Source organism: Typopeltis vanoorti, chromosome 7 (genome assembly GCF_054136105.1).
Source record: "Typopeltis vanoorti isolate ZY-2024b chromosome 7, IOZ_Tvanoo_1.0, whole genome shotgun sequence".
Classification (NCBI taxonomy): domain Eukaryota; kingdom Metazoa; phylum Arthropoda; class Arachnida; order Uropygi; family Thelyphonidae; genus Typopeltis; species Typopeltis vanoorti.
Window position 1 is genome coordinate 117,444,647 of NC_143555.1, and position 25,671 is coordinate 117,470,317.

The 25,671-nt window shown below is 35.9% G+C and overlaps 1 protein-coding gene across 2 annotated transcripts in view; it reads right to left on the reverse strand.

The window, feature by feature from the left end:
• Nucleotides 1-25,671, reverse strand: part of LOC150104992 (uncharacterized) — a 768,027-nt gene that overhangs the window by 13,592 nt on the left and 728,764 nt on the right. The window contains exon 40 of one of the 2 annotated variants that reach the window (XM_090395451.1): nt 12,186-12,676. The exons of the other annotated variant lie outside the window; for it this stretch is intronic. Coding sequence (XP_090251577.1) covers nt 12,639-12,676 — 38 coding nt within the window. The 3' untranslated portion in view covers nt 12,186-12,638. Of the gene's footprint in view, nt 1-12,185; nt 12,677-25,671 lie in introns of those variants that run through there. 2 annotated transcript variants of the gene reach the window in all.

The window sequence follows — 25,671 nt, forward strand, 5'->3', positions numbered from 1 at the left end:
AAACCTGCTTCTCACTCCCCTGCTCACACCCTCCCTATAGAGTTTCCAGGGATGACCTCTGGTTCTCCCCTGATCTCCCACCATTTTCTGTAAAAACCACTTCAATATTGACCCTATAACAATCCCTTACCAACTTGTAGGTCACTATCATATCAGCACCTTTTCCTCCTATATACTAGAGTGTACATTGCATCTTTTCAACCTTTCCTCATATTCGACACCAGAGGTTAGAAACTACATTGGTCAGGCACCTCTGGATAATTTCCAACATCTCTTCATCCTTTTGAAAACCAGGTGACCAAATCTGTGCACAATAGTCCATGTGTGGCCTAATCAAAGCTTTATACAATGGAACAAGAATCTCTTTATTTCTACAAGTCAGTATCCTCTGCATCATTCCCAGAATTCATTGTGTTGTCCTCAGAATTTTGGCAATGTGTTCCCTAAATTTCAGACCCTTATCTACTATCACCCCACAACCTCTTATTTCCTCTACCTCCAGCAATATATCCCCACCAAGCGTAACTTCTACATCACATCTGTTTCCCAAACCTTACATTTTGCAACATTGAATCAGCATCCAAATTCCTGTGCCCTTTCACTCAATCTATTCAAGTCCTCTTGTAAAGCCACAACATCTGCTCTACTCTTCATAGTTCATCCCAACTTTGTATAATCTGCAAACAACTGAATATCTCCATCCAAATCTTTGCCAATATCATTAACGTACAACTTAACATAAACAGCAATGGTCCTAAAACAGACCCCTGAGGCACACCACTAGTAACTTTCCCCTTCTGGGATATTGCTTCCCCATACAAAACTTTCCGATAACTATTAGATTGCCAGTCTTCGATCAATGCACTAATCCAAACCCATCTGCTCTAGTTTGACTATCAACTTATCATGTGGTAATCTATCAAAAGCCTTTGCAAAATCTAAGTGTACTATTGTGTGTCCATCTCCTTTGTCCAATGAAGCCATTACCTAATTGTAATAAGTAAGTAGATTACTTAAACATGACCTCCTTTAGCAAATCCACATTGTCCATCAAAGATAATACCATTGCTGTCAACTCAATTCTGGATCCTAGTTTTAACCAGCTTCTCCAACACCTTAACCACACCATATGATACACAGATAGGTGTATAATTTTATTATTATTGTTATTATTATTATTTGACACCTCCAGGGAGTCCATATGAAGGTATAATCTTGCCCTCCCTCCACTCCTTTGGAACTTGACCCATTGCAAGACTCATATTAAAAAAATATGTCAAGGCAGATGCCAACTCCCTGGCATATTCCTTCAACATATGTGGTGATATATTATCAAGTCCCACAGCCTTATTAACATCAAGTTTGCTCAATTTCCCCATATACCTGTTGCTCACTTACAGTTCGTCTCTCCTCCTCATCATCAACTGCTCTCAAACTCTCCATGATGTCACATTCACAAGAATGAAAGACCTTTAGGAACTGCAATTAAATATCTCCACTATATCTTCCACAGCAGTTGTCCATATACCATTTTCTCAATCAATGTCATCTTTCTATAATCATTCTTTTTTTTTTGCTGGCTACATAAAGAAAGAACTTCCTATGATTCTTTTTGCCTTCATTAGCTAACTGCTGCTCATACCTCTCATACTTTTGCTACCCTTACCAACCAAGTTACCTGCCTTGCATGTTCTTTGTAATCGTCATGGAATTGATTATTACCACTTCTCTTATGCTGCCTCCATAATGCCTTTTTCCTCTGTATTACATGCTTAATCTCTTCTTTCATATATTTCACACCTACCTTATTTAATCTTCTGACCCTTGGAATACATTTAGACATTGCTTTTACTAGATGGTTCTTGAATATCACCCAAGTAATATTGATCTTCTTTTCACCCAACTCCTCATTCCATGCCACACCTACAAGCAGTCTCCTGAGCTTCTTATAATCACCAGCCTTGTAGTTCCACATATACCCTTTTCTCACAGAGGTCCTCACACTGTTGACAACTACCCAAGTAATCACTCTCACCAACTGGAGGGTGATTTGACACTTCATTTATAATTATGTCCCGTGATGAGATGATCAAATCCAAGACCCTCTATCCTCTTGTACCCTCTGTTATATACTGTCTGAGTAGTAGATGTCCCTCAAAGACTCGAGAAATTCATTTTCTTTACTTCCAGTTTTTATCTCATCATCCCAGTCTATATTGCCGTAATTAAAATTGCCCATTATGATCAGCATTTTTTTATTTGCTTGGCTAATTTGATTATATATTCTATAGTCACTACCATCAACATTACCAGGTCTATAACAACATCCTGCTAAGTATGTCATTCTGTTCACCTCTATCTCACACCATACTGCTTCAAACCACTGGCACTATTTCCTTCTTGCATCTCTACTTTTTATGGACATAATTTTTTTTCTATCATCAATAGCATTTCTGCTCCCTTTTTACCCTTTCTATCTTCATAAAACATATCATATAATAAATTTAGTTTAATCCTTTATCCAAGTGTGGGCAAACAAAGTTTGCACCTGAAAATATCTTCAGGACTGGGGTAAGGTAGTACAACACCGGGCAACTAGTAGCAAAGATGGACCAGGCTAACATCACTCCTATCTCAGTATCTTCCATAATGCAAAACACATCTCCTTGCCGATATGTATAATGTTATGCATTAAGGGAAGGGCTACTACCCAGACTAGTTTCGACCTTTATTGAGGTCTCTTCAGTGGGCGATCCAGAGTAATTTAATAAAAAGTGGCACACCTTTTGGCAACTCCTATAGGTAAAGATGACCTTGCCATTGCTTCTGCCTGGTATCTCCACTTCTGGGCCTGGCTCCCACTGAAGAGACCTCAATAAAGGTAGGAACTGGTCTGGGTAGTAGCTCTTCCCTTAATGCATAACATTATACATTTCCGCAAGCAGATGTGTTTTGCATTATGGGAGATACTGAGATAGGAGTGATGTTAGCCTGGTTCACCTTTTCTACGAGTTGCCCGGTGTTGTACTCCCTTACCCCAGTCCTGAAGATATTTTCAGGTGCAAAATTTGTTTGCTCATACTTGGATAAAGGATTAAACTAAATTTATTATAGTCTAACCAAGTGAAAAATAAACTTTCAACATCAAAACATATCATACCCTTCCATATCTATTCCTGTTAGGATGTCATTCTCATCCAACCATGTATCACTTATTACAACAAGGCATGTCTCACATATTCAAACAAGGCAAATTAAAACTGCAGGGTGGAAAAATATCATCACTAGCTTAACACTATAAATTCAGCATTTACAGTAGCAAAGGTCATGGACCAAGGTTGTTTATTTAATGAATTCTATATCTGAAAATTTATACTGAAGGAAAAATTATGCTTTGAAATTATTGTCAGGCTTCTGTAACTGATAGCTGGAAATAAATTTTCCAACACTTTCATCATGGAAAGATTTCTTTTGGGAATATGAAAATTACTTGAATTTATTTTGATATCACATAGTTCAACTGTTTCAGTAGAAAGCGTTTTCTCTTTAAGGAATTTATTTTATAGCAAGGAGAAAAATCGACTGCATAGTGTGACACAGTAAAATCAATGATAATTATAACTTATTTCAAAGAAATGAAATACAATGATTTTCACAAGTTTGTGCATAAAATAAAGACAGTATTAAAAATGATACATCTGAAAGTATGTAAGAGACAAGAATATGCCAACTACATTACTACAGCAAAACTCCAAGAAACAGAAATTGCTGGGACTTCACTTGCAACATTTCTCTTTCTTATTATTAAAAATTAATGTCAATTAAATTTTTATGTTTTATTTATGATTTGCTAATTTATCCCTTAATTACTTATTAATTAATTAGCTACAGCAAAGGCAGTTAATTTACATTAAAATATCATAACAGTGGCAATGGAATAATCAATGGTACCTTTTTAAATACAATACTTAATTTTGTTCCACTTCATTTGCATTAACAATTTTTGTAGTCAAAATAGTGAATTTTAGATCATCAAAAATATTTCTCATTTTTTTGAGAAAATCTTGAACAACAGTTGATGTGCTTTTTTTTTTTTTTTTTTGTAGATACAAATTTATAACAAAGGTAGCTTTAATAATGTCTGCAGTCTGACATAATCCCAATAAACGTTATCATATTAAAATAAATATTACTTTATGCAAATGCATCTTAACTACTTGTAACAATAAGCAGTGGCCAAGTGGATACCTGCCTTTTAATCAACAGCCTCTGGGTTCACGTCCACAGTAGAATGGGGAAGAGACAATTTTTGTTCCTCCAGACCACCATTCTACTTCTTGGTTGTGCAAAGTGGTTTCAAAAGATGCCATGTTTGATCTGTAAAGCAGACTTTTTCAGATTATCTGTGTCATAGGTTTATGGCCATTTCTAAGGGGGGGGGGAATTCACTTAAGAAAAATTTCAAAAGTGTTCTGTCATAATCACCTGTATTATCGTCACCATCATCCTCAGTCCTTATTAATTTGAAACTTTAGAATAGCCTTTCTAAGATGATGCAAGAACTTTTGTCAGTAACTTTTCTTTGCTATGCAGTTTCCTTGCAAAGTTAGCAATTCCATCAAATTAATGCAATTCTGGTCCAAGCTTTGGTCATTATACTTATTATGGTATCCATTAAGTATGTCTTTTTTTCACATCTTTGGCCTTTGAGCAATATTCCAAGCACACTGCCACTTAGCAGCTTTTATTGTGCCAGTATCATGTATTAATTCTACATATATATCCCAACATCTACATCCCTTCTTATTTCTAAAGTAATGACCCATATAATCATCTCACCACCTTCTGAGATAAAAATCCAACAATTCATTCACAACCATATTATTTTGATAATATTATTAACCAGGTACGTCCTTGGAGTCCTAAGACTTATTGTGGTCATCCATATTAACCATTATATACACAATGCCTACACTGCTCTCCTTAACTCCATTCACTGAAAAATATGCTGACAGCTACAAGAAGTAGCTGTTAGCATGTTTTCAGTGAATGGAAATAAAATCTCTGAGAGAAAATAATCTCAAAAAAAAATCCAATCCAGCTCTTACATTTTTGTGGTTACTTACTCAACAGTCAAGGCTGACTTCTTTGTTATTTCTTCTCATGTCATGTACTGAAAATTTTTTTCAATGCATTTCTTCTATAAAAGCACTTTAGTAACTTATATGTTTCTATCATATCCCATCACTTCTGCTTATCAAACAATTTTTGTAACCCAAAGACATTTGATTTATCTTCACAGGAACATTCCATAAACTTGTCATCATACTGGTCATCTATCTTTGAATTCTCTTCACCACATCCTCATCACCAAGATGCAATGTGATCACCAAATCTGATATAGGTTACGTAAGTGTGATTAAAATGAAGACAATGGGAGATGCAAAGTGAATGCTACTATATCAGTATCTCAGGTTATAGTAGTAGCAAATGTGATGTGTTGAAATCAATAAATATCAGCAGAGATATGAGTAACATAACTGAAGGTAAAGTGTCAATGGATTTAACTTTAGATAGTATGGCTGGAGATACAGAAGTTTTGATGGATGGCAATTACTATGTTGATGAACACTGAGTGAAGGGGATGTTTGGAGAGAGAGAGAGAGAGAGAGAGAGAGAAAGAAAAATAAAGGTGATGAGAGAAGGCAAGAGAATGGGAGAAGTGGAAAAACAGAGGAAGTTGAGGGAGGGAGAGGGAAGAGCAGCATGGAACTGAGAGGTCAGAGAAGAAGGAAAGAGTGAGGAGGAAGGAATGCACATCTGAGAGGAGTGTGATGTTGGGGGATTCAGTGATTCATTGTGTGCAGAATAGAATGTTAGAGGAGTGCTTGCCTGGAGGAACAAGAGAGAGAGAGAGAGAGAGAAAGAGAGAGTGACTATGGTGATGAAGCAAGGTGAAAATGAGGATGAGATAACAGTGATAGTAAGTAAAAATGATCTGAAAATATCTCTGTGTGTGACTTGGTGAAGAGGGTTTGGATAGGTAGATGCTTGGAGTATATTTGATGATAGAAGAGATGGGTTGCATTTGGACATGGAAGGACATAGGCATTAGGGGAGAGTGCTGTGCTTGGGCAAGTGAGAGTGATATGTCTGATAAACTAGAGTTTTTTCTGACATATCACTCTGGCACAAGGGTGAAAGGTAGTAGCAGGTGGCCTCAAGTAAGGATAGTGGCTTGGAGGATGTATGGTATAGTAATCTTATAGTTATAGGGGGATCATGGAGGTGAGTGGAGTCCAGGGAGAATACTAATAGGTACAGGAATAGTGATAGTGCACTGGTGTTCACTATACAAAAGCAATAAATATCAGAAGAAAAAAAATCAGTCTGCAGCACGGTTAGCTTCAACCATTCCAGGATTACTGGGATCAGTGAAATACAGCTGAGAGAAGATGATGTTGTTGTAAGGAAAAGAAGTAGAAGAGTTTAGCATATTTCAGCAGGATATGAAGAATAAATGGGATGGTGGTTATTTATAAGCCATATTAGGGTAGAGAATTTAGAAAGAAGAAAAGAAATTGCATTGATGGTTTTGAGAGTGTATGGTACAAGTTGGAGGTGGGCAGAGCAGAATATTTAGTGAGATGCTGTTATGTAGCCTCCCATCTGTGAATCCCAAATAGCATATACCCTAAAGGTGGAACTATGCTGGAGGAGATATAGGAGGCAAGAGTTCTTGGGATAAGGGTTGAAAGAAGCAAAGTAGGTCAGGAAATACATTGTAAAGGTAATGAAGGCAACCCATTATTGTTGCCTTCGGAAATACCTGACCAGCAGAGGAGTGGTGTCTTTGTTATATAAAGCCTTGGTCAGACTACATCTGAATTATTGTGCTCCTTTCTGGTTATAGGGGGAATCAAACAACATTGAAGAGGGTACACAAGCAGGTAAGAAAAAATGATATCAAGATTGTATGGTGCTCAATTTATCCTCATAAGAGGATAAATTGAGGGCATACAAACTGCAGAGTTTAATGGATAGAAGATGAAGGTGTGATATATTGAGACATTTAAGCTGTTGAGAGACATTTACCCCTCCACAGCTTAAATGCTGAGCAGTAAAGACACTGGGGGGGGGGGTTTGTATGGTAGAAAGATAAGGGGCTACCTGGAAGAGGAAAGGAAGTGGTGAGTAAAGGATGAGTGTATCTTTTTTTTTTTTTTGTATGAAGAGTGGTTAGACTATAGAATGGATTCTCTAAGAGGACGGTGAGAGTGTAACAGTAAATGAGTTTAAGGAATGGTATGAAAGCCATTCATATGATGGATTGTATGTCTTAAGACCATATGGCCCATCTTAGGCAACACAAAGACTTTGTGTAGAACTTCCTGCAATGAGTCTTGTGACTCCATGGTTATAGGTCCTTGTGGGAAGTCCTGAATAATAATAATTATTATTATTCAGTCTATGTCCCCATAAATGAAGTTCCCCATAAGGATTGCTCACCATGTGTTCATTAAGCTAATTTCTCAAAGCATGCCATCTACATTTTCCTTTTGTCAGGCCTGTAGGAAACTATATATATTATCCAGCTGGCTTTTACCTCACACAGGTAAGGCTGCTGGTTTCCTGATAGGTATAAATGTTTTGTTTCAGTCATAATTTTGTAGAATTTTATTCTTCTGAGAGTCCTCATAAAAAATGGTACAGCAATACCTCGCATAGTCCGGGTAATCGGTTCCACCAATATCCCAGACTGTTTGAAACCAGACTAATCGAGGAACTAAATACATACAAAAAAAATATTCTCCCTGTTTTTCAATAAATACAACAAGATTAATAAATTCAATTGTCTTTATCAAAAATAATGAAACAAAAAATACATGTTTTTCGTAATTCATTTTTTATTCTCTAAAAATTGCAATATTAATGTCTGCACATTTTTCTTGTTTGGTTTTTTTCTCTTCATACATTTCTTTGTAGCAACGAATTGCATTGTTTATTGTTCGGTGAATTGTAAGGCTACGTTCAATATCGGGATCAGCTTCCATAATATGCTCTGACAAGGTATCAACCATTCCAATAATTTTCGATAGTTGTTCAGCTGTTAATTCTCGTGTAGGTACTTCAACACAGTTGTCGTTGTCTAATTTGTCCTCCTGCTCTTCATAAGCTCGTTGTTCATCCATGTTAATAAGTGTTTCATTATCCAGTTCATTAGTGTTCGATTCAATGCACTCAATTACGTAATCTAACAGAATCTAACTCTTTGAAACCAAGTTGCTGTCCAATTTCCTCTATGTTATTAGTGATCAGCAAAATGAGTTTCAAAACCAATGAAATAATTTGCACAATTTGGTATGATATGTTTCCATACTGCTCTCATATTGCTTGCCGTTAATTCATGCCATGCTTCGCCTAGATTTTTGATAACGTTTCTGATGTTGTAGCTCTTTCAAATTTCCGTTAAAGTAGGCACATTTTCTCCTGTTGTAGCTTTTATGGCTTGTGAAAAAGTGCGGCGCAAATAATAGGCCTTAAATGTCGCAATGACACCATGATCCATTGGTTGGATCACAAACGTCGTATTTGGTGGAAGAAAATTTATTTGTACATTTTCATTTAAATCACAAAGACCAGTCGGAAGACCGAGGGCATTATCTAAGATCAATAAAATCTTAAAATCTAATCCTTTTTCTCTGCAATAACATTCTGTTGTAGAGCAAAAATAGTTGGCGAACCAATCTTCAAATAAAACTCTTGTGACCCATGCTTTCTTATTTGAACGCCACAACACTGGGAGATTATTTTTTGATACATTTTTAAGAGCTCTAGGATTTTCTGCACGGTACACAAGCATTGGTTTTAATTTGAAATCCCCTGCTGCATTTCCACCTAATAACAGTATGAGACACTCTTTTTGAAATTTTATATCCAGTGCATGATGTTTCATTGGCTGCTATAAAAGTGCATGATGGCAACTTTTTTCCAGAATAATCCCGTTTCATCAAAGTTAAATATTTGTTCATCTTTGTAGCCACCTTTTTGTATGATTTCACTCAATTCCTTCGGATATCTTAAAGCAGCCTCTTTATCTGCACTGGCAGATTTGCCAACAATACGAACATTGTGAATTACCAGTTCATTGCTTAAAATGAAAAAACACGCACAACTTGCCATGAAATTTTCACTAGTTCCCTCACCTTCGTTTTCTATATCATCAATAGTCTTCAAGTCATTGTAAAGACTTAATGATTTGGCTTGAATTTCCATTTGACTAAGCAGAATTCACTTTTGATCTTCGATCCATATGGATAATAGCTGCTCCATATTTAGCATTCAAGTGCTTCTGGTTTTAGTCACTAATTTTGATAAATAAGAAGCCGTAGCCATACCTTGGTATGGCTACGGCTTCTTATTTATCAACCTGTATTGATCTTAAAAAAGATCAATACAAATTGGCATAGCGATTTGTATTGATTTTTTTTTTTTTTTTGATAAGTTTTCGAACTGATGATTCGTCCATTCCTTTTTCATGGCCTATTTTAGTAAAGGATGCACCTTCTTCATGAAGCTTGATTATATCGAGCTTTTGTTCTTAAGTAAGCCATTTACATTTCTTGGTGACAGAATCACTTTCACATTTTCTTTTTGCACTCATTATGTAGTTTTTTTAAATGGGATTAAAATTTAATTATCACAAATTCAACATTCAAGTTCACAAACGTCCACTACTTACTTGTACTATACATAGCTTACATATTAAGACGTTCAGCATAATGCTGCATTTACATTCTCGCTGAGTCTAGGTACATACATATACAATGGGGAACCCTTGAAAAAATTTAAATATCATATCGCATAACTTTAAGATTGCACAAAAAGAGACGTGACTGTATAAAGGGAAAAAACCGAACATTTATGTATTAAAAAAAAATTTTGTGTACTAATTTTTTAGGATTTAAAACCGGACTATGCAAGGTATTGCTGTATTTATCATTATCTCTTGATGTATTATTTATTTGTATTATTTAATCATTATATATAAATTCATTTTTTTTTTTTTTATATTTTATCAGTTTATATTTTTGTGGGAAGTAGTGTTTTTTTTTTTTTTTTTTTCCTTACTCAAGAGCACTGGGGACAAAGCTTAAAGACAATGTCTTGTTGTTCCTTACCATCTTGATGCCTCTAGTAGTATAATAGCAGTAGGAATAGATTTTTTTTTTTTCAATACGAGTCTCACATCAAAGAGGTGGCAGAACTTGCATTACATTAGTTCACTGTGTAGGCAGAAGTTAGGAGAAAAGGAACCTATTATATTATCTTTAAATAGCTGAGATTAGCGAAATTCTACAGGATATTAGACTATTCGGTCATATATTGACTGAACAAGTCAATATATTGACTTGTTCAGTTTTTAGTCACATATATTGACTGACTTGTTCAGTCAATATATGTGACTAAATTAAGCTTAGAGTCAGTTTAACAATCCTAACCTAAACAAAAACAATTGCCTTAAACTTTCTCAATTTTGGGAAGTTATCCTAAATACCTTATTATTATGATTAATAAAAATTGAAATTCATTGATTATTTAAATTTGAAATTTTATTTTTATTTTATTCCTTAAAATCTAATAATGTAGATGGAGTTATCCTGTTGTTTATAAGTGCATATAATATAATATCATGTGCTTTCAATTTAACAGTTGTTCATTTTTATGTTTATCTCTTCTCATTGTATTAAAAACGGGCAGGGGCACGGCAAAGGTATTTGCCGCCCGGGTGCAAACTTTTATTGGCCGCCCCTAATACAAATTAGATATTAGCTACATAAAATGCCACCCTATCAATGTTGCCCCCCCAGGTGCAGTGCACCCTTGGGTTGGCGCGGCCCTGAAAATGGGCATGAAACATAGCCAAAAATTCTACAAAATTAATAATAAAGTATAAATTAAAGCTCCCAAGAAATTATATACTCAGTTTAATCCTTTATCCAAGTGTAAGCAAACAGGTTTGCACTTGAACTATTTTCAGGACTGGGGCAACTCGTAAAAAGAAGCTAATGACTTCACATCACTTGCCTTAGTATCCCATAATGAGACCTCAATAAAGGTTAAAACCGGTCTGGGTAGTGACCCTTCCCATCATGCATAGCATTATACATGTCTGTAAGGAGATGTGCTTTGCATTATGGGATACTAAGGAAAGTGATGTGACGTCATTAGCTTCTTTTTACAAGTTGCTCCAGTCCTGAAAATAGTCCAGGTACAAACTTGTTTGCTTACACTTGGATAAAAGATTTATAGTATAACAAAGTGGAAAAACTTCCAATAAATAATAAATTAATATAAGTGGCATCCATATTTACTTATTGTTATTCTAAAACTTTCCTATAGTACTAATGCACTATCTTGTATTGCAAGATATACATCCTTTTGTGGGTGAGAGTAGTAGTACGAGTCTTTTATCATGTAATCTAAAAAGAATCCTGTACTTTTCTGAATACAAATATTAAATCCAACATAATTTTGGTGCCCTTTAAAATAGACTTATAGTATGAGATCATTGTTTGTTTTTATTCATAATGCATGGTTTTCCATATGCTTTACTATTCTTTAATAATTGTGAGATATTAATATTTCTCTTTGTTAATTCCATAAATTTATAGATTAGTATGTAAAGAATGTTCCATGTTGAAGCTGTGACCTTGAAACACATCTAGTTATCTCTTTTTTTTTTTTTTTTTTTAATGAAATAACATAATTTAAATAGTGATGATAACTCACACCCAATCAAATTAGAATATCTTTCTTTTGGTTAAGAGAAGTAGACACTTGCAAAAGAAAAACAAAATCATTAAAGATATAAAATCTCCTCTATCAATATAAAAAGAGAAATTCAGTGTTGCTTTTCACTGAAAACTTGTAGTGATATTGCAAACTGAAAATAATAACATGAATAAGAAATTTTCTTCTTAATAATAAGAAGAACAATTAACATGTTTTAGTTTTCCTCATATCTTAGAATATCTAATTTATGTTCAATTTTTGTGTCATCAAAAAGAAGCTGCCTCTGCATTTTTAGGACTGTATAATTCATATTATTTCAAAAAAAAAAATCATGCTTTCTGTAAAATAGAAATTAATAATAATAATAAAAAAAAACAGAGAGAGAGAGAGAGAGAGAGAACACAATCTCTTAAAAGTAACCATTCTCTGAGAGCCACTGTCTTAATAGAGGGCTACAATTTTGAATAGCTTGTAAACATCAAATTTCTTGCATATTTCATGTCTGCAGTTTTGTTTCCATGCATTTTCTTTTACATAACATCTGATAATATACATATATACAATAAATAAAGTTTAATAAAATGCGCAGTAAAACACATTATGATAAACCTTATCTTCAAGTTGGCCATGATATGACAGATGTTATGAAAATGGATCATAAGAGAAGTCATATCACAGGAAGATGCAGACTGTCTGAGGAATACTGAAGAGCCCATTGATCTATATCACTGTTATGAAATGTGTCTCTTTTAATTACTTAAAATGTCCTTTGCATGTAATTATGTGCTTTCTCTTCAGAAAATGTCATTCACAAAATAAAGGAAAAATCTTTAGAAAGTAGGTTAAACACTGCTTGATTTTAATGCAGTAGGATGAATCACTGCAATATGGAAAAAAAGAATTGTCACAAAACAGATTATTCTATTCTAGCTAATTCATGCAAAATTTCTAATTTATGTAATTATATTTTTAATTTAAATTATGCTGTATTAAAAATTAACAGGTATTAAATCATATTTTGTGTTTAATTGCTAACTGTATTATATTAAATCAGTATGCAAAAATTATCTGGAAATGCATATTCATAATCATTTTTTCAAAACAATATAATACTTTTTGTATAAACAACACTGTACTTGCTTTATGTAAATCTAAATGTATTGAAGTGCAGCAAAAGGAATCAGAACAAGAAGGAAGTAAAGAACAGTGAAATAATAAAAAAGAATGAAGAAAACTATTAGGGTGAAAAGAGGTGAATATTGGCATCCATGAAATAATGCCTATGAGAATAGGAATGACCAAAGAATGCTGCATGTAGTAACTCAGGTCACTGATTAGAATGCTTTAAAATAATTTCAATTATGGGCAAACAAGTAAGGTTTTGAAGACAGTATAATATATTATAATCATGTGTGTTTTAATGGCTTAAACTTGGTTAGTGAAAAAACCAGGTTCCTGGTGGGGGGGAACCTTACACCTCCATATGAGACCACTTGAACTGCATGAATTGAAAAGTTTCATAAAAGTTCCTTGCATCCTGGGTGATGGGCATGGCACGATTATATTAAAAGATTCAAGTGACCAAGAAGATATTACAATGTATCTATAGTAATGGCTGTCACATCTAAAATAAAGAAAAAGGAATTTTGGGTAGTGGTCCATTCAACTTGGCCAAAAATTATAGGTGTTACTGTGACATGTTGATGACAGAAAATACAGTAACAGAGATAGAAAAATAAGGGATATTGTATTTTTAGGATGTGAAACAAAAAAACTGGATAAGATGTGTGAGTGTGTGGGAAGGAGTGTATACTGATTATGATAACAAAAGAGCTATATCCAGTAAGAGTCAAGTTCAGTAGAAAGCAAGTACACATTCGAATTTTTGAATCGCACAACAAGGGGTCATGTGGCAGCACTCAACAGGATAAAAGGCAAAAAGGCTGCACTACATGAATTGTGTTTGAAGGAAGCTCTTTTTGTGAAGGAATAAAGTTGCAAACTTGGATGTCTTGTAATATCTCAAAAACATCATCCAGATGATTTCGTGTGGGAAAGAATTATTGGAAAGCTCGAAGAAGGCCACAGAATTACCGATATTGTTAGAGAATTTGGAATCTCACACAACAAATGACACTGCACTGAAAATATCATTCACATCCAGGCTCTGGGCAATGGAATTTCAAGCCAATGGAATGTGTTCCAGACATTTGCTAACAAATCGCCCTCGCTTTGCCATGGAGCACGAAGACAGATTTTTGATTATAATAGTAAAATGTATTCAACGTACCATGGCAGTCCAGCTTGCAAGTCAACTGAATTCAAGTATAGGTATGCAGATATCTCAACAAACTGTGGCAAGACATCTGAGACAAGTAGACCTATAAGCCTGAAGGCATGTAGTCTGCATCCTTTTATCCACAGCTCATCATAGAGCACATTTTCAGTGGTGTTGTATCCATAAAAATTGGATAAGACATCAATGGGCTAATGTACTCTTTACAGTTAAGAGTTGTTTTAGTCTTTCCTCTGATTCTGGATGACACATGATATTTGGTGTGAAAGTGGTACTGATTACTATTGTGAGAATTGTGAGAATATGTTCTCACATCGATGAGGCATTATGCTTAATGGATACACCGAGCTACAATTGCTGGAAAAAGGAAATATGACTGGTGAACAATATTGCAATAAAGTTATTCAACATGTTCAATTGTTACATGGTGCTGTAGGCAAAGAATTCATTTTTATGGATGACAATGCCACACCACATCATACGTGAGCAGTGGAGAATGAGGATATTAATCAAATTGAGTGGACAGCACACACACACACACACACACACTCTCCAGATCTCAACCCCATAGAACATGTTTTGAATGCAATAGGGAGACATGCTGCTGCTTGGAATTTCCTTCCAGAAAACAAACAAGGTGTTATCCTTGCTCTTAAGAAGGAGTGAGCCAGTTTGCTTCAAAAAGTCCCGAATCACTTGGTGCTAAGCATGGTACAGATTGTGAGAGCTTCATCACAGTTTGGGAGCAGACATATTCCATATTGAAATGTCTCTCCACAGAGTTTTCAGTAAGCACTGTACATTAATTCCTTAACTAGGTCCTTAGGAAATTTGTAACTTTTGCCAAAGACTTATTGCAATTTAATGTTTATTTTGTACAAAATTTATAACACAATTTTTGTGTAATATAATTTATTAGTATGCTGGTAATAAACTTATCTGCACATTTGGCTGTAGTGAAGAAAATGTTTTCATATACAGGTAAAATGTAGTTCATTCTTAGCTTTTGGACATCAGTGTATGAGATAGAGGCAAAAAGAAAAAAAAAATGTATTGCTACCTGCTGTTATAGATCTGGGGGGGGGGGGAAGACTGAAAGAAAGATGTAGCTGGAATGCATTGGCAAATTAACTTGATTAGCACCAACTGAGTAACGCTTATAGACACAGGGTCAGAAGGGGGGGAGGCACATGAGAGATGAGGATATGCAGTTAATGCAGCTATTGAAAAATAACAACATAAAATATCACAATGAGGGAACTCTGATTTTGGGAGTGCAGGATCTGTCAAAGCATTAGAATATTTTCTCATAACCAAGGCAGAGACACACTCTGCTACTGATTTTTTTTTTTTTTTTTATTTTTTTATTTTTTATGGAGAGTGTTATGCAGTCTTTATCTGGAGGGTAGAACAAAAAGGCAGAAAAGAAAATTATGACAAACCAAAAAAGTAAAAAGTGGGCTGGACAGCATCTTGGGAAGAAATCACATACTAAACATATGAACAGTGCATGCGAAATGATGAAGGAGTGTTTTCAATGTAAGCAGTATAAAAATGTAAAACCAGAATTAGGAATAAATCTAGTAGGAGTTCAAGAGATGAGACAGGACTCTATATCTGTATTTAGCTTTAGGATGATGATGAGAATGATCAGCAATGGGAAAGGGATGGCCTGAGGTGTAAGGGACATGGTTATGTTTGAGGAAAATGGGTAAGATGTGATAAAGGCAACTTAGGTTGTTGGGTTAGGTATCACAAATAAGTGGCATGGGGAGGAGTGGTTATATATATATAGCAGCAATTGTTTTGAGTCAGTATGGTGTAAGGTGGGGATTATATATGGTGTGAGGTGGGAACTATACTGAGAATGTCAGATGTTTTAAAAAGATAGCAATCCACATACATGGTCCCTCCACTCTCGGTGAGAGAGGAGTGGTATATTTTCTTTGCATGTGTGTGTGTATGTGTGTGCGTGTGTACATATGTATGTATGTGTGCATGCAAAAGAGAGAGAGAGAGAGAGAAAGAGAAGGAGAGAGTGTTGCTAAAGTGTCCAGACAATCGGGGAACTGTTTCAGCATTATGTCTTTTTTATGGGTATTTTTATAGACACTTCTCCACTGAACTGGCCACTATCATTCCTCCGCTTCTGCATAAACATACAAAACAAGAGCAACTGCTAGTCAACATCCACACACAAGTTTAGCTTCAATCTTATTGAACTAACTTTTCATCCTCCTCTTTCATTCCATCTGCCTTTGATTTCTGGACCAGCCATACACATACTATTTTTCCCAAGTACTATAATATTCAGCTATTCAAGAAATACAATAACAGTCCCAACAGTTCCTTCTTTCCCCCTAATCATCTGACCACATACATATAATGCAGCATTGCTATACTGTAGTTTTTTTTTGTGAACTCTCATGTGTGGGTGTATAAGATATGATATTTAAAAGAGAAAGAGAAATATATATAGAGAGAGATGTTGAACCATTGTACAATTTCTTATCTAGTAAATGAAGACAGGTAAAAAAAAAGTGAAATAAAAAATCATATCAACAATGGCTAGAGGTTCAAAAAAAAGGTGCCCTAATATGTGATATAAAATAATGAATATTCTTACACAGTGTGTCCATTAAATAACAAAACAAAATTCATATAAAAATAAAGAGCAACTACAAGAATAATTATTTATTTATTTTCAATATAATTTCTCCTTAACCCAATACAATGTTAACATTGTTCATACCCATTTTCAAGACACTGCTGATAGGCATGTAAAAGATAGCATTGAGCTTGGTAGTCACATGTTTCTGGATAACCCCCACTGAGTCAAACCAACATCCTCTGAATTTTGCAGAATTTCAGAAACAAAAGTCCACCAGTGCCAAATCAAGTGAACAAATAGGGTGAATGTTTGAGCACTGCGGAGGATTTGGAAGCAAGAAATTCTTTCATATTTAATGTAAAATATAGATGCATTGTTGTACAGCAAGAGCCAGCTGCTTGTTCAATACTGTTCCCCTCTTGATCATCTCACGAATTGATTCAGGTGTTGCACAACAATGAGAAAAGTACTGACTGTTAACTGTTCAGTCCCTATGGAACAAATACCTTATGAACAATTCCAAGAATATTGAAGAAAACAATCATCATTGTGTTGATATGAGATTGCCATCTTAGAGATGTCAGCAATCACTATTCCCTTCTTTGCCATTTTGTTTTTGGGCATACCAGAAACACTGCAAGTATGCCATTTTAAAAATTTAAAATGGTATGACCTTCATAAATAATTTCAATTAAATTTTCACAGAAAGCAATATAATGTTCTCTCTCTCTCTCTCTTTCCTTCTCTTCCCTCAAGTTTTCCAGCAAAATTTGAAGGAAAAGAGAGAGAGAGAGAGTAGTTTGCTTGAAATTCACAGGTTGCATCCTTCTGATATTTAATTTCAATCATCCAAGTGGTGATATGATGCCTGCAGCTAACAAACGCATGAATTTCATCAGCCCAAACCTGGACAGGCCTTCTGTGTCACGGATGATCTTCCACTGAATCTCTACCATCTCAAAATCATAGATCACTCAAAAACACGTGCACGTGATGTGCAGTCATTCCCATACACTGTTTTTGGATTATTAAATGTTTCTGTGGAGGACCTGCCTGATTTAAAATAAAATTATAACACCAACTGTTGTTTCCTTTTCATATTTTTGACTAATGAAGCTGTCACAATGTGCATATACTCATTGGAAAGAGCACACTCTAGCAGCTCAAATGATATTCTATTTATAGTATGCCCATGAAAAAAATGTCTCATAATTTAATAGGCACAATGTTAATATTCAAATAATAGCCTCTAATATGGTGCCTCCATAGCAGAATTGCAATCACAGTGGAACATTACAACCTTCGATTGATAAAGACTTGGGTTCAATTCTTGTCATGATGAGGGAATCCTTATATGAGTTTTTTCAATTTAAGATGAGTTAACCGATCTCATACAGAGTTAGAAGGATTTTTTCTTATGGTAACTTGGTTTTTTTTTATTCTGCCTACAGACAAATAGGCCTTCAGAATACACATAATTTATATACAAAAAATACTGTTAATGTTGATGATGGGTAGTAGATGGCATTGATGGTAGTATTAGTGCCATAGTAGGAGAATTAAGTAGTAGTGGAGAGGGTGAGATGTATTTAGTAAGGCAGAGTAGAGTGGCCTCCCACGATGTAGTCAAAGTAGTCACTTTATTAAAAGGCAATCATATTGCTAAAGCAAGAGCACCCCTTAACAAATCCATGTTGATTCTCACAGATAACATTAACCTCATCTGCCCAACACTGTATATGGTCTCTCACTAATTTCTCCAAGACCTTAGCAATTACTGATGATACACAAACTGGCCTATAATTAGACACTTCCAGTATGTTACCGCCCTTATGCAATGGCACTATCTTACCTTCCTACCATTCCCTGGGTACCTTTGCCATAGCCAGACTTTCATTGGCCAGGTCAATGGAGCTGTCAGTTCTTTAGCACATTCTCTCAAAATCTGTGGTGAAATACCATCCAGTCCCACAGCTTTACTGACATCCAGAGTATACTCAGTATTTGGAATACACTCTTCTAGCACCTCGAACCTGTCCTATCCTCTAGTATTAAAATTTACTCCTCCAGGATGAAATACACCAATAAAGTGTTCATTGAACAATTCTACTATGTCCTCTGCATCAGTCACTCTATTCCCATTTTTATCCCACAATGTCATTCTTTCACAATCATTTCTCCTCCTACAGGTCACATAGCTACAAAATTCCCTAGGATTTTCTTTGGATCTTAATGCCAATCTTTCCTCATATTCCAGTTTTGCCTTTCTCGCCAGGTTAGGTCTCCTGGCCTGAGTGTTATATTCCTTGTGCATCTGCTCTCCATCCCTCTCCTTACATCTCTTCTATAATCTCTTTTCAACTGCAGTTCCTGTTTGATATTGTTTGTCATTCATTTCATACCAAATTGTGTTCTCTTCTTCTCTCATGGAATACAGCTTACTATTGCTGCTAACAAATATTCCTTCACAATTTCCCAAGCACTAATGATATCCTGGCCTTCCAATTCTGCCCTCCATGGAACTTCCCCTAGTTGATACCTAAGACTATTATAATCACCCGCCTTATAATTTCACATACGTTCCCTTTTCTTTGGTACTCCTACATGTCTATTCATCTTCCAAATCAAAACCACATGGTCACTCTCTCCAACTGGGGGGTAGAAAAATTTCATCTCAGTTATTATCAGCTCTTTTGATGCTATGACCAAATCCAAAACTGTTGAATCTCTTGTTCCCTCTATTACATATTGCCTAAGACATTTGCCGATCAAGAATTCTAGAAATTCCATTCCCTTATTACTACATGCATATTCCTCTTTCCAGCTTATAGCAGCTAAAATCTCCCATAATAATCATTCTTCTTGCACTTGCCAAGTTCAACTGCCTAAACATCTCCTGCTCCCCACCCTCTGTGTTCCTTGGCTTGTAGCAACACCCCACTAAATATCCTGTCTCACCCACCTCAACTTCATGCCATATGCTTTCAAACCATTAATGTCACTGCCTTCCAAAGCCTCCACTCTAAGAGGACATATGTCATCACTTATCATAAGCAGTACTCCAACACCGTGTTTTCCCTTCCTGTCCTGCCGAAAAATGTTGTACCCTGCTACTTCTATTCCTGTTATTATATCATCTTCCATCAACCACACTTCAGAGATCCTAATAATCTTTGGCCAGGCTGATGCTATCATTGCCACCAATTCTTCTCCTTTGGATGGTAGTATTAGTGTCACAGTAGGAGAATTAAGTAGTAGTTGAGAGGGTGACATGTATTTAGTAAGGCAGAGTAGAGTGGTCTCCCATGATGAGTCCTTGAACTCTCTGAAGATGTCATGTAATAATAATAATAATAATTTTTTTAAAGGATGAGTTTGGAAAAGTGATAATTTGGAATACTTAAAACCATTTTTTCCATAACTTTCTGATTATTATAAATTAGAATTATATTCTTCATGAAGAATGCAAAACAAAAAACAAAAAAAAAAATAAAGGCAAAAAATTGCAAATTAAATTAAATTAAAAATGCCAAGAAATTATATTCTTGGTTAATCCTTTATGAAAGTGTAAATAAACAAAGTTTGCACGTGAAGTAACTTCACAACTAGGCTACTTGTATATAATTTTGTTTCACGGGAATAGCCTTTGCCATGTTCTTTAATTTTCGTTTTCTTTTTTTTTTTAACAAGGTGGTGACTGGTATTATCTTTAGCTGATTCAAAATGAATCCGATATGTATGGCATTTTAAAACTTATTGAGGTACTCTCCCTTGATAAGTCTTTGGACTCCTTGGAGGTGTCACATAATAAAAATAATAATAAATGTTCATTATGATAAATGAATACATAGACAAAAACCAGAGATTACTATATAATGATCCACTAATTATATTACAGCAGTCATTTATTTGTTGTTATGAGATTTTTGTTCATACAAAAATTAGCTACAATTAAAACTTATCAGAATATTTAAAAATGTATGACTTCTATGAAAAATGATAAGGTATGATATTAATTTCTACCTAAATGTCAGAGAAAAAAATTATGAGGATCAAAAGAAGACAGACAGCCATTATGGAAGAAAATGAAAGAAAATTATTCGGACTGTTAAGCAAATTTCTAGAAAAAATAGATAGAATGCAAAAAAAAACAAAAAACGAAAAGACTTGGAGGTATTATTATTATTATGACACCTCCAAGAAGTGCAAGGACTCATCGAGGGAGGGCACCTACTCTACGCCTCTCTGTCTCCACCAACTACAACAAACCGCAACTACACAAACATCATTAGTTTCAGCAGAATGTAGCATGGATGGAACAGGATGTGAATTTACTTTCTACCTCCATGTCAATGATAACTAATGAATTTCAAGAAAAACTAGAAGATAAAACATGAGTAATCTATAAGACGGAAAGTACTTTCTATCGGTTCGGGTATATATGGCCTATATAGCCACATAATTTATTGTGAAATTTCCATAATTATAAAAATTATCCACCTCAAGTAAAAAACTAACTTTCCAAAAGACAATACAAGTGTAGAGAGGTTTTCAGAAACTAACTGCATGCAAATTCTTCTAAATGGCAAAACAAAATAACACCCTAGTCACTTTATTGTACCTCCAAGGATTCTGTATTTTTGCCTATATTGCAATCTCTTTATGGATGGAAAAAATCAACTTAAGAATGGGTGCAAAGATTTATGATGTATTCTTAGTAAAGAGGGAAAAAATATATGCACATCAACAGTAAAATTTGATGTAAAACAGAAAAAAAAAACCTCTAGAAATTTTTATGCAGACGGATATAAATGTCACTTATCAAGCGTTATATATAAAATACTTGGTCACATGCATCACCACGTGTTCAAGGCAACTATTTGAGAATTTTGTTGGTCAGTAATCACCAATAGTGTTGTTCACAATGGGAAAAACAAAGAATCTTTCAGAGTTCAATAAGGGGCTTATTGTGGGTGCCCTTCTGGTTGGAGCCATGATTTTAAAACAACAGATCTGACTGGTTTAAATTTCTCAAAAGGTGAGCTATCTTGGGTGTTTCATGAGTGGAAAAATAACTCAAATTGCTTGTTTAAAAGGTGTAACTGTGCTTGAGACAGTCTATCACGAGTGAGATTGCTGTCAACTTAAGAGAGAATCAGAGATTCTCTCTGAAGCATTTAATGAAGGCGGTTCCCAATCCATGGCTTACTGAATTATATGCAAGGAATTAAAGAGGATCACTATTGGCAGTTGCATGCCTATTCAGAAACCACTGATTTCTGCAACGTTTCTAATTATTAGGAGGCAAGTATTGGAAGAATTGGAAGTGGAAAGAAGCCAAATAGTAAGTGCTTGACCAGGAGTGGAAAGAAGCCAAATAGTAACTGCTCCAAAAGCATAGTTCTAAGACAGAAGTCTCAAGTATAGGCTAGTCTGTATAACTGTGGTTGTGGTCATGGTGTTGGAGACATTGGTAAGGAATAGAAACAGGATTGGGTTGATGGACATAGCATTCTTTATGATGGTCAGCATGAATTTGTAAAGGGTAGGTTCTGTTTTAGTAATTTACTTGCATTATATGATAAGGTAACAAGTGTGTTAGATAAGGGAGAATCACATACAGTGATATTTTGGATTTTGCAAAAGCGTTAGATAGATTACCACCTGAAAAGTTGGTGTACAAGCTGCAGAGAATAGATAGCATATTGGTTAGATGGATCAGAGATTCTCTCTGAATGTTATCGGCAAGTTGTGTATGATGGAGCAGTGTCTCAAACAAGGATGGTAACCAGTAGCAAGCCCCAGAGTTATGTTCTTGGGACCCTGCTGTTTAAGTTCTTTGTAAATGATATATCATGTGGACTGACTGGTGATCTTCAGTTGTTTGCTGATGATGCAAAGTTGGGGAAAATTATTAGTAGCAATGCTGATGTCATTTCCCTTCAGGAAGATTTGAATAGACTTTTGACTTGGACAAAAGAGCAGGGGGTTGTAGTTTAATATTAATAAGTGCAAGGTGTTGCATTTTGCAGTGCAGAAATATAAGGCTGTGTATAATGACAATACTGTACTGTACTGCAGGAGGTGGATGAGATTCAGGATCTGGGAGTGATGATTGATAGTAAACTGAAGTTTAGAGGTCATGTTGCAAAGATGCTGCTATGATGGGCAAAAGGATTTATACAAGATGGATGGCCTGCATTTGAATGGATTTGGTGTGCGGTGACTGGAAAAAGTGTTGTTGAATGAAGTGAAAATGGATGTGCAGAACCACGGAAACTAGAACTACCAAGGAGAGGGGGGGGGGAGAGTGGATATGCGGACATCAGTGAGACAGTTGAGTGTAAGAATGTATATAATGTACCCGAGCCAGGACTAAGGACAAAAAATCGGAATGGGATAGTTAGAATAACGCATCAAGATAGGGATGGGACAAAGGGACCACTGCATTTCATGTATACTAATGCCAGGAGTATTAGGAACAAGAAGGAAGAATTTTTGGCCTTGATTGGCTCTTCCTGGCCGCAGGTTGTTGGCATTAGTGAAACATGGCTGACAGAAGATGATATAGATAGTGGGATAGAATGTATAGGTTATAGTGTGTTTAACAGGGACAGAGAGAATAAAATGGGGGGAGGTGGTGTTATTGATGATAGCTGATGAACTGCAGCCAAGGAGAATTGAAGTTGTATCGCAGGATAGTGAAAAGAGCACATTTGAGGCTATTTGGTGTGAGACTGAGGCTGGCAGAACAAAATATACAGTTGGGTGCTGCTATATATGATGGAATAGATGGTGGAGATAGTATGCATAAACAAATTGATGAAATGAGTGGAAGGAGGGTAATTATTATTGGGGGGGGATTTCAACTATGGTAACATTGATTGGAAGGAGGAGAAGACACATGTGAGGAAGGAAACGGATTTTATTCAATTATTAAGGGATAACTATCTGAGACAGCATTTAATTGAAAATACTAGGGGTGTGAGAGTGCTTGACCTGGTAATAGCATCTGAGAATTTGACTGTAATGAATATGACCATGTTGCCACCTAATGGTGAGAGTGATCATAAGGTCTTGACCTGGGAGGTGGCTAAAGGTGTGGAATTTTCGATTAAGACAGGGTATATGTGGAATTACTGTGCTGGTAAGTATGACAAGCTTAGGAGATTGCTTGGATCAGTGCCATGGCATGTACAACTGCAAGGGCTGGATGTCGATAGAGCATGGGAAGTGGTCAAGGAGCATTTGCAGGAGGTTATGGCTGAAACCATAACCTCCTGTAAATACCTAGAGTCCGAATAGTAAAACAAGTAGGGTTTAAATGGATAAATAACACCATTAAGCTTGAGCTCCAAAAAAAGAAACAACTGTGGAGGGATTAAAGAAAGAGGTGACCTGCAGGCACACGAATGGTATAAAGTGCAGGCCAGAAGGGTAACAAGTGTGGTAAAAAAAACAAAAAGTGGATTATGAAAGGAGACTAGCTATGCAAGCAAAAGAGAATCCCAAACAGTTCTTTCAATATGCTGCAAGCAAGGAAAAAAACTGTACATGGCAAAATGATTTTAAGGAATGACGATGGTAAGGAGGTCACTGTATCAGTCGATATAGTGGAGTTACTGAGTGAGCACTTTGCAAAAGTATATCATCCAGGTGGTGACATTGAAAAAATGAAGGAACCATTAGTTTATACGGGAATTGTAATGAATGAAGTGGAGGTGAATAGTCTATTACAGAACCTTAACGTGAATACATCTATGGGATTGGATGGTATAACGGCATGGGTCTTGCGTGAAGTAGCTAAAGAATTATCAGCGCCCTTGACCATGTTGTTTAATCTGAGTCTCAAGTCTGGTTTAGTCCCGAAGGTGTGGAAAGAGGGGAAACTAGTTCCACTGCATAAAGGAGGATCCCAGACTACGGTTGCAAATTACCAACCGATCAGCATATCAGGAGTCGTTGTCAAGGTCTTGGAGAAAGTAGTCAAGGGAAAAATACAGGAATGGATTGATGAAAATGAGATACTGTATGGGAGACAGCATGGCTTTGTGAAGGGTAGATAATGCCTCAGTAACTTGCTCAAGTTTTATAATATGGTGACGGCTGAACTGGATAAGGTTAATGGATTTGCAGTGATACTGCTGGACCTGGCTAAGGCATTTGACAGGATACCACATGATATTCTAATCCATAAACTACAACATATGGGAATGGATATAGGGTTAGTGAGATGGATAAGTGGGTGGTTGATGGAGCGATATCAAAGAGTAGTTTATTCAGGAGTAGAGTCCAAAAGACGTCACTGCGGCACATCACTAGTCCAAAAGACTAGTGGTGTGCCGCAGGGTTCTGTTCTTGGACCACTGCTGTTTAATTTGTTCATTAACGATATAGGAAAGGATCTAAGAGGAACAGTTCATTTGTTTACTGATGATGCAAAGTTGGGTAGGGCAATAGTGAATGCAGAAGATGTCAAAATCTTGCAGGACGACTTGGATAGATTGGAGTTCTGGGCTATGGAGAATGGATGTCAATTTAATGTGACAAAATGTAAGGTTATGAATTTTGGGGTGAAAAGATTAGCAGCAGTATACCACATTGGTGGAACTGTACTCCAGGAGATTGATGAGGCCAGGGACTTGGGAGTGTTGGTGGATTAGGGAGGTGAAGTTTAGGGGACACATTGCATAAGTAGTTAAATCATCTCATCAACTCACTTAGTTGTTGAAAAATACCTTGACGAGCAGAGACAAGCAAATTATTGTACCTCTGTACCGAGCCTTGATAAGACCTCATCTCGACTACTGTGCCCAGATTTGGTCACCTAGGTTCCTTCTTGATGGGGAGGAGGTGGAGAGGATCCAGAGGCGAGTGACTAAGATGATAGCAGGTCTATGGAATGAACCATATGAGAACAGGTTGAAGATTTGTTGGTTGCAGAAATTAGTTGATAGGCAGAAAAGGG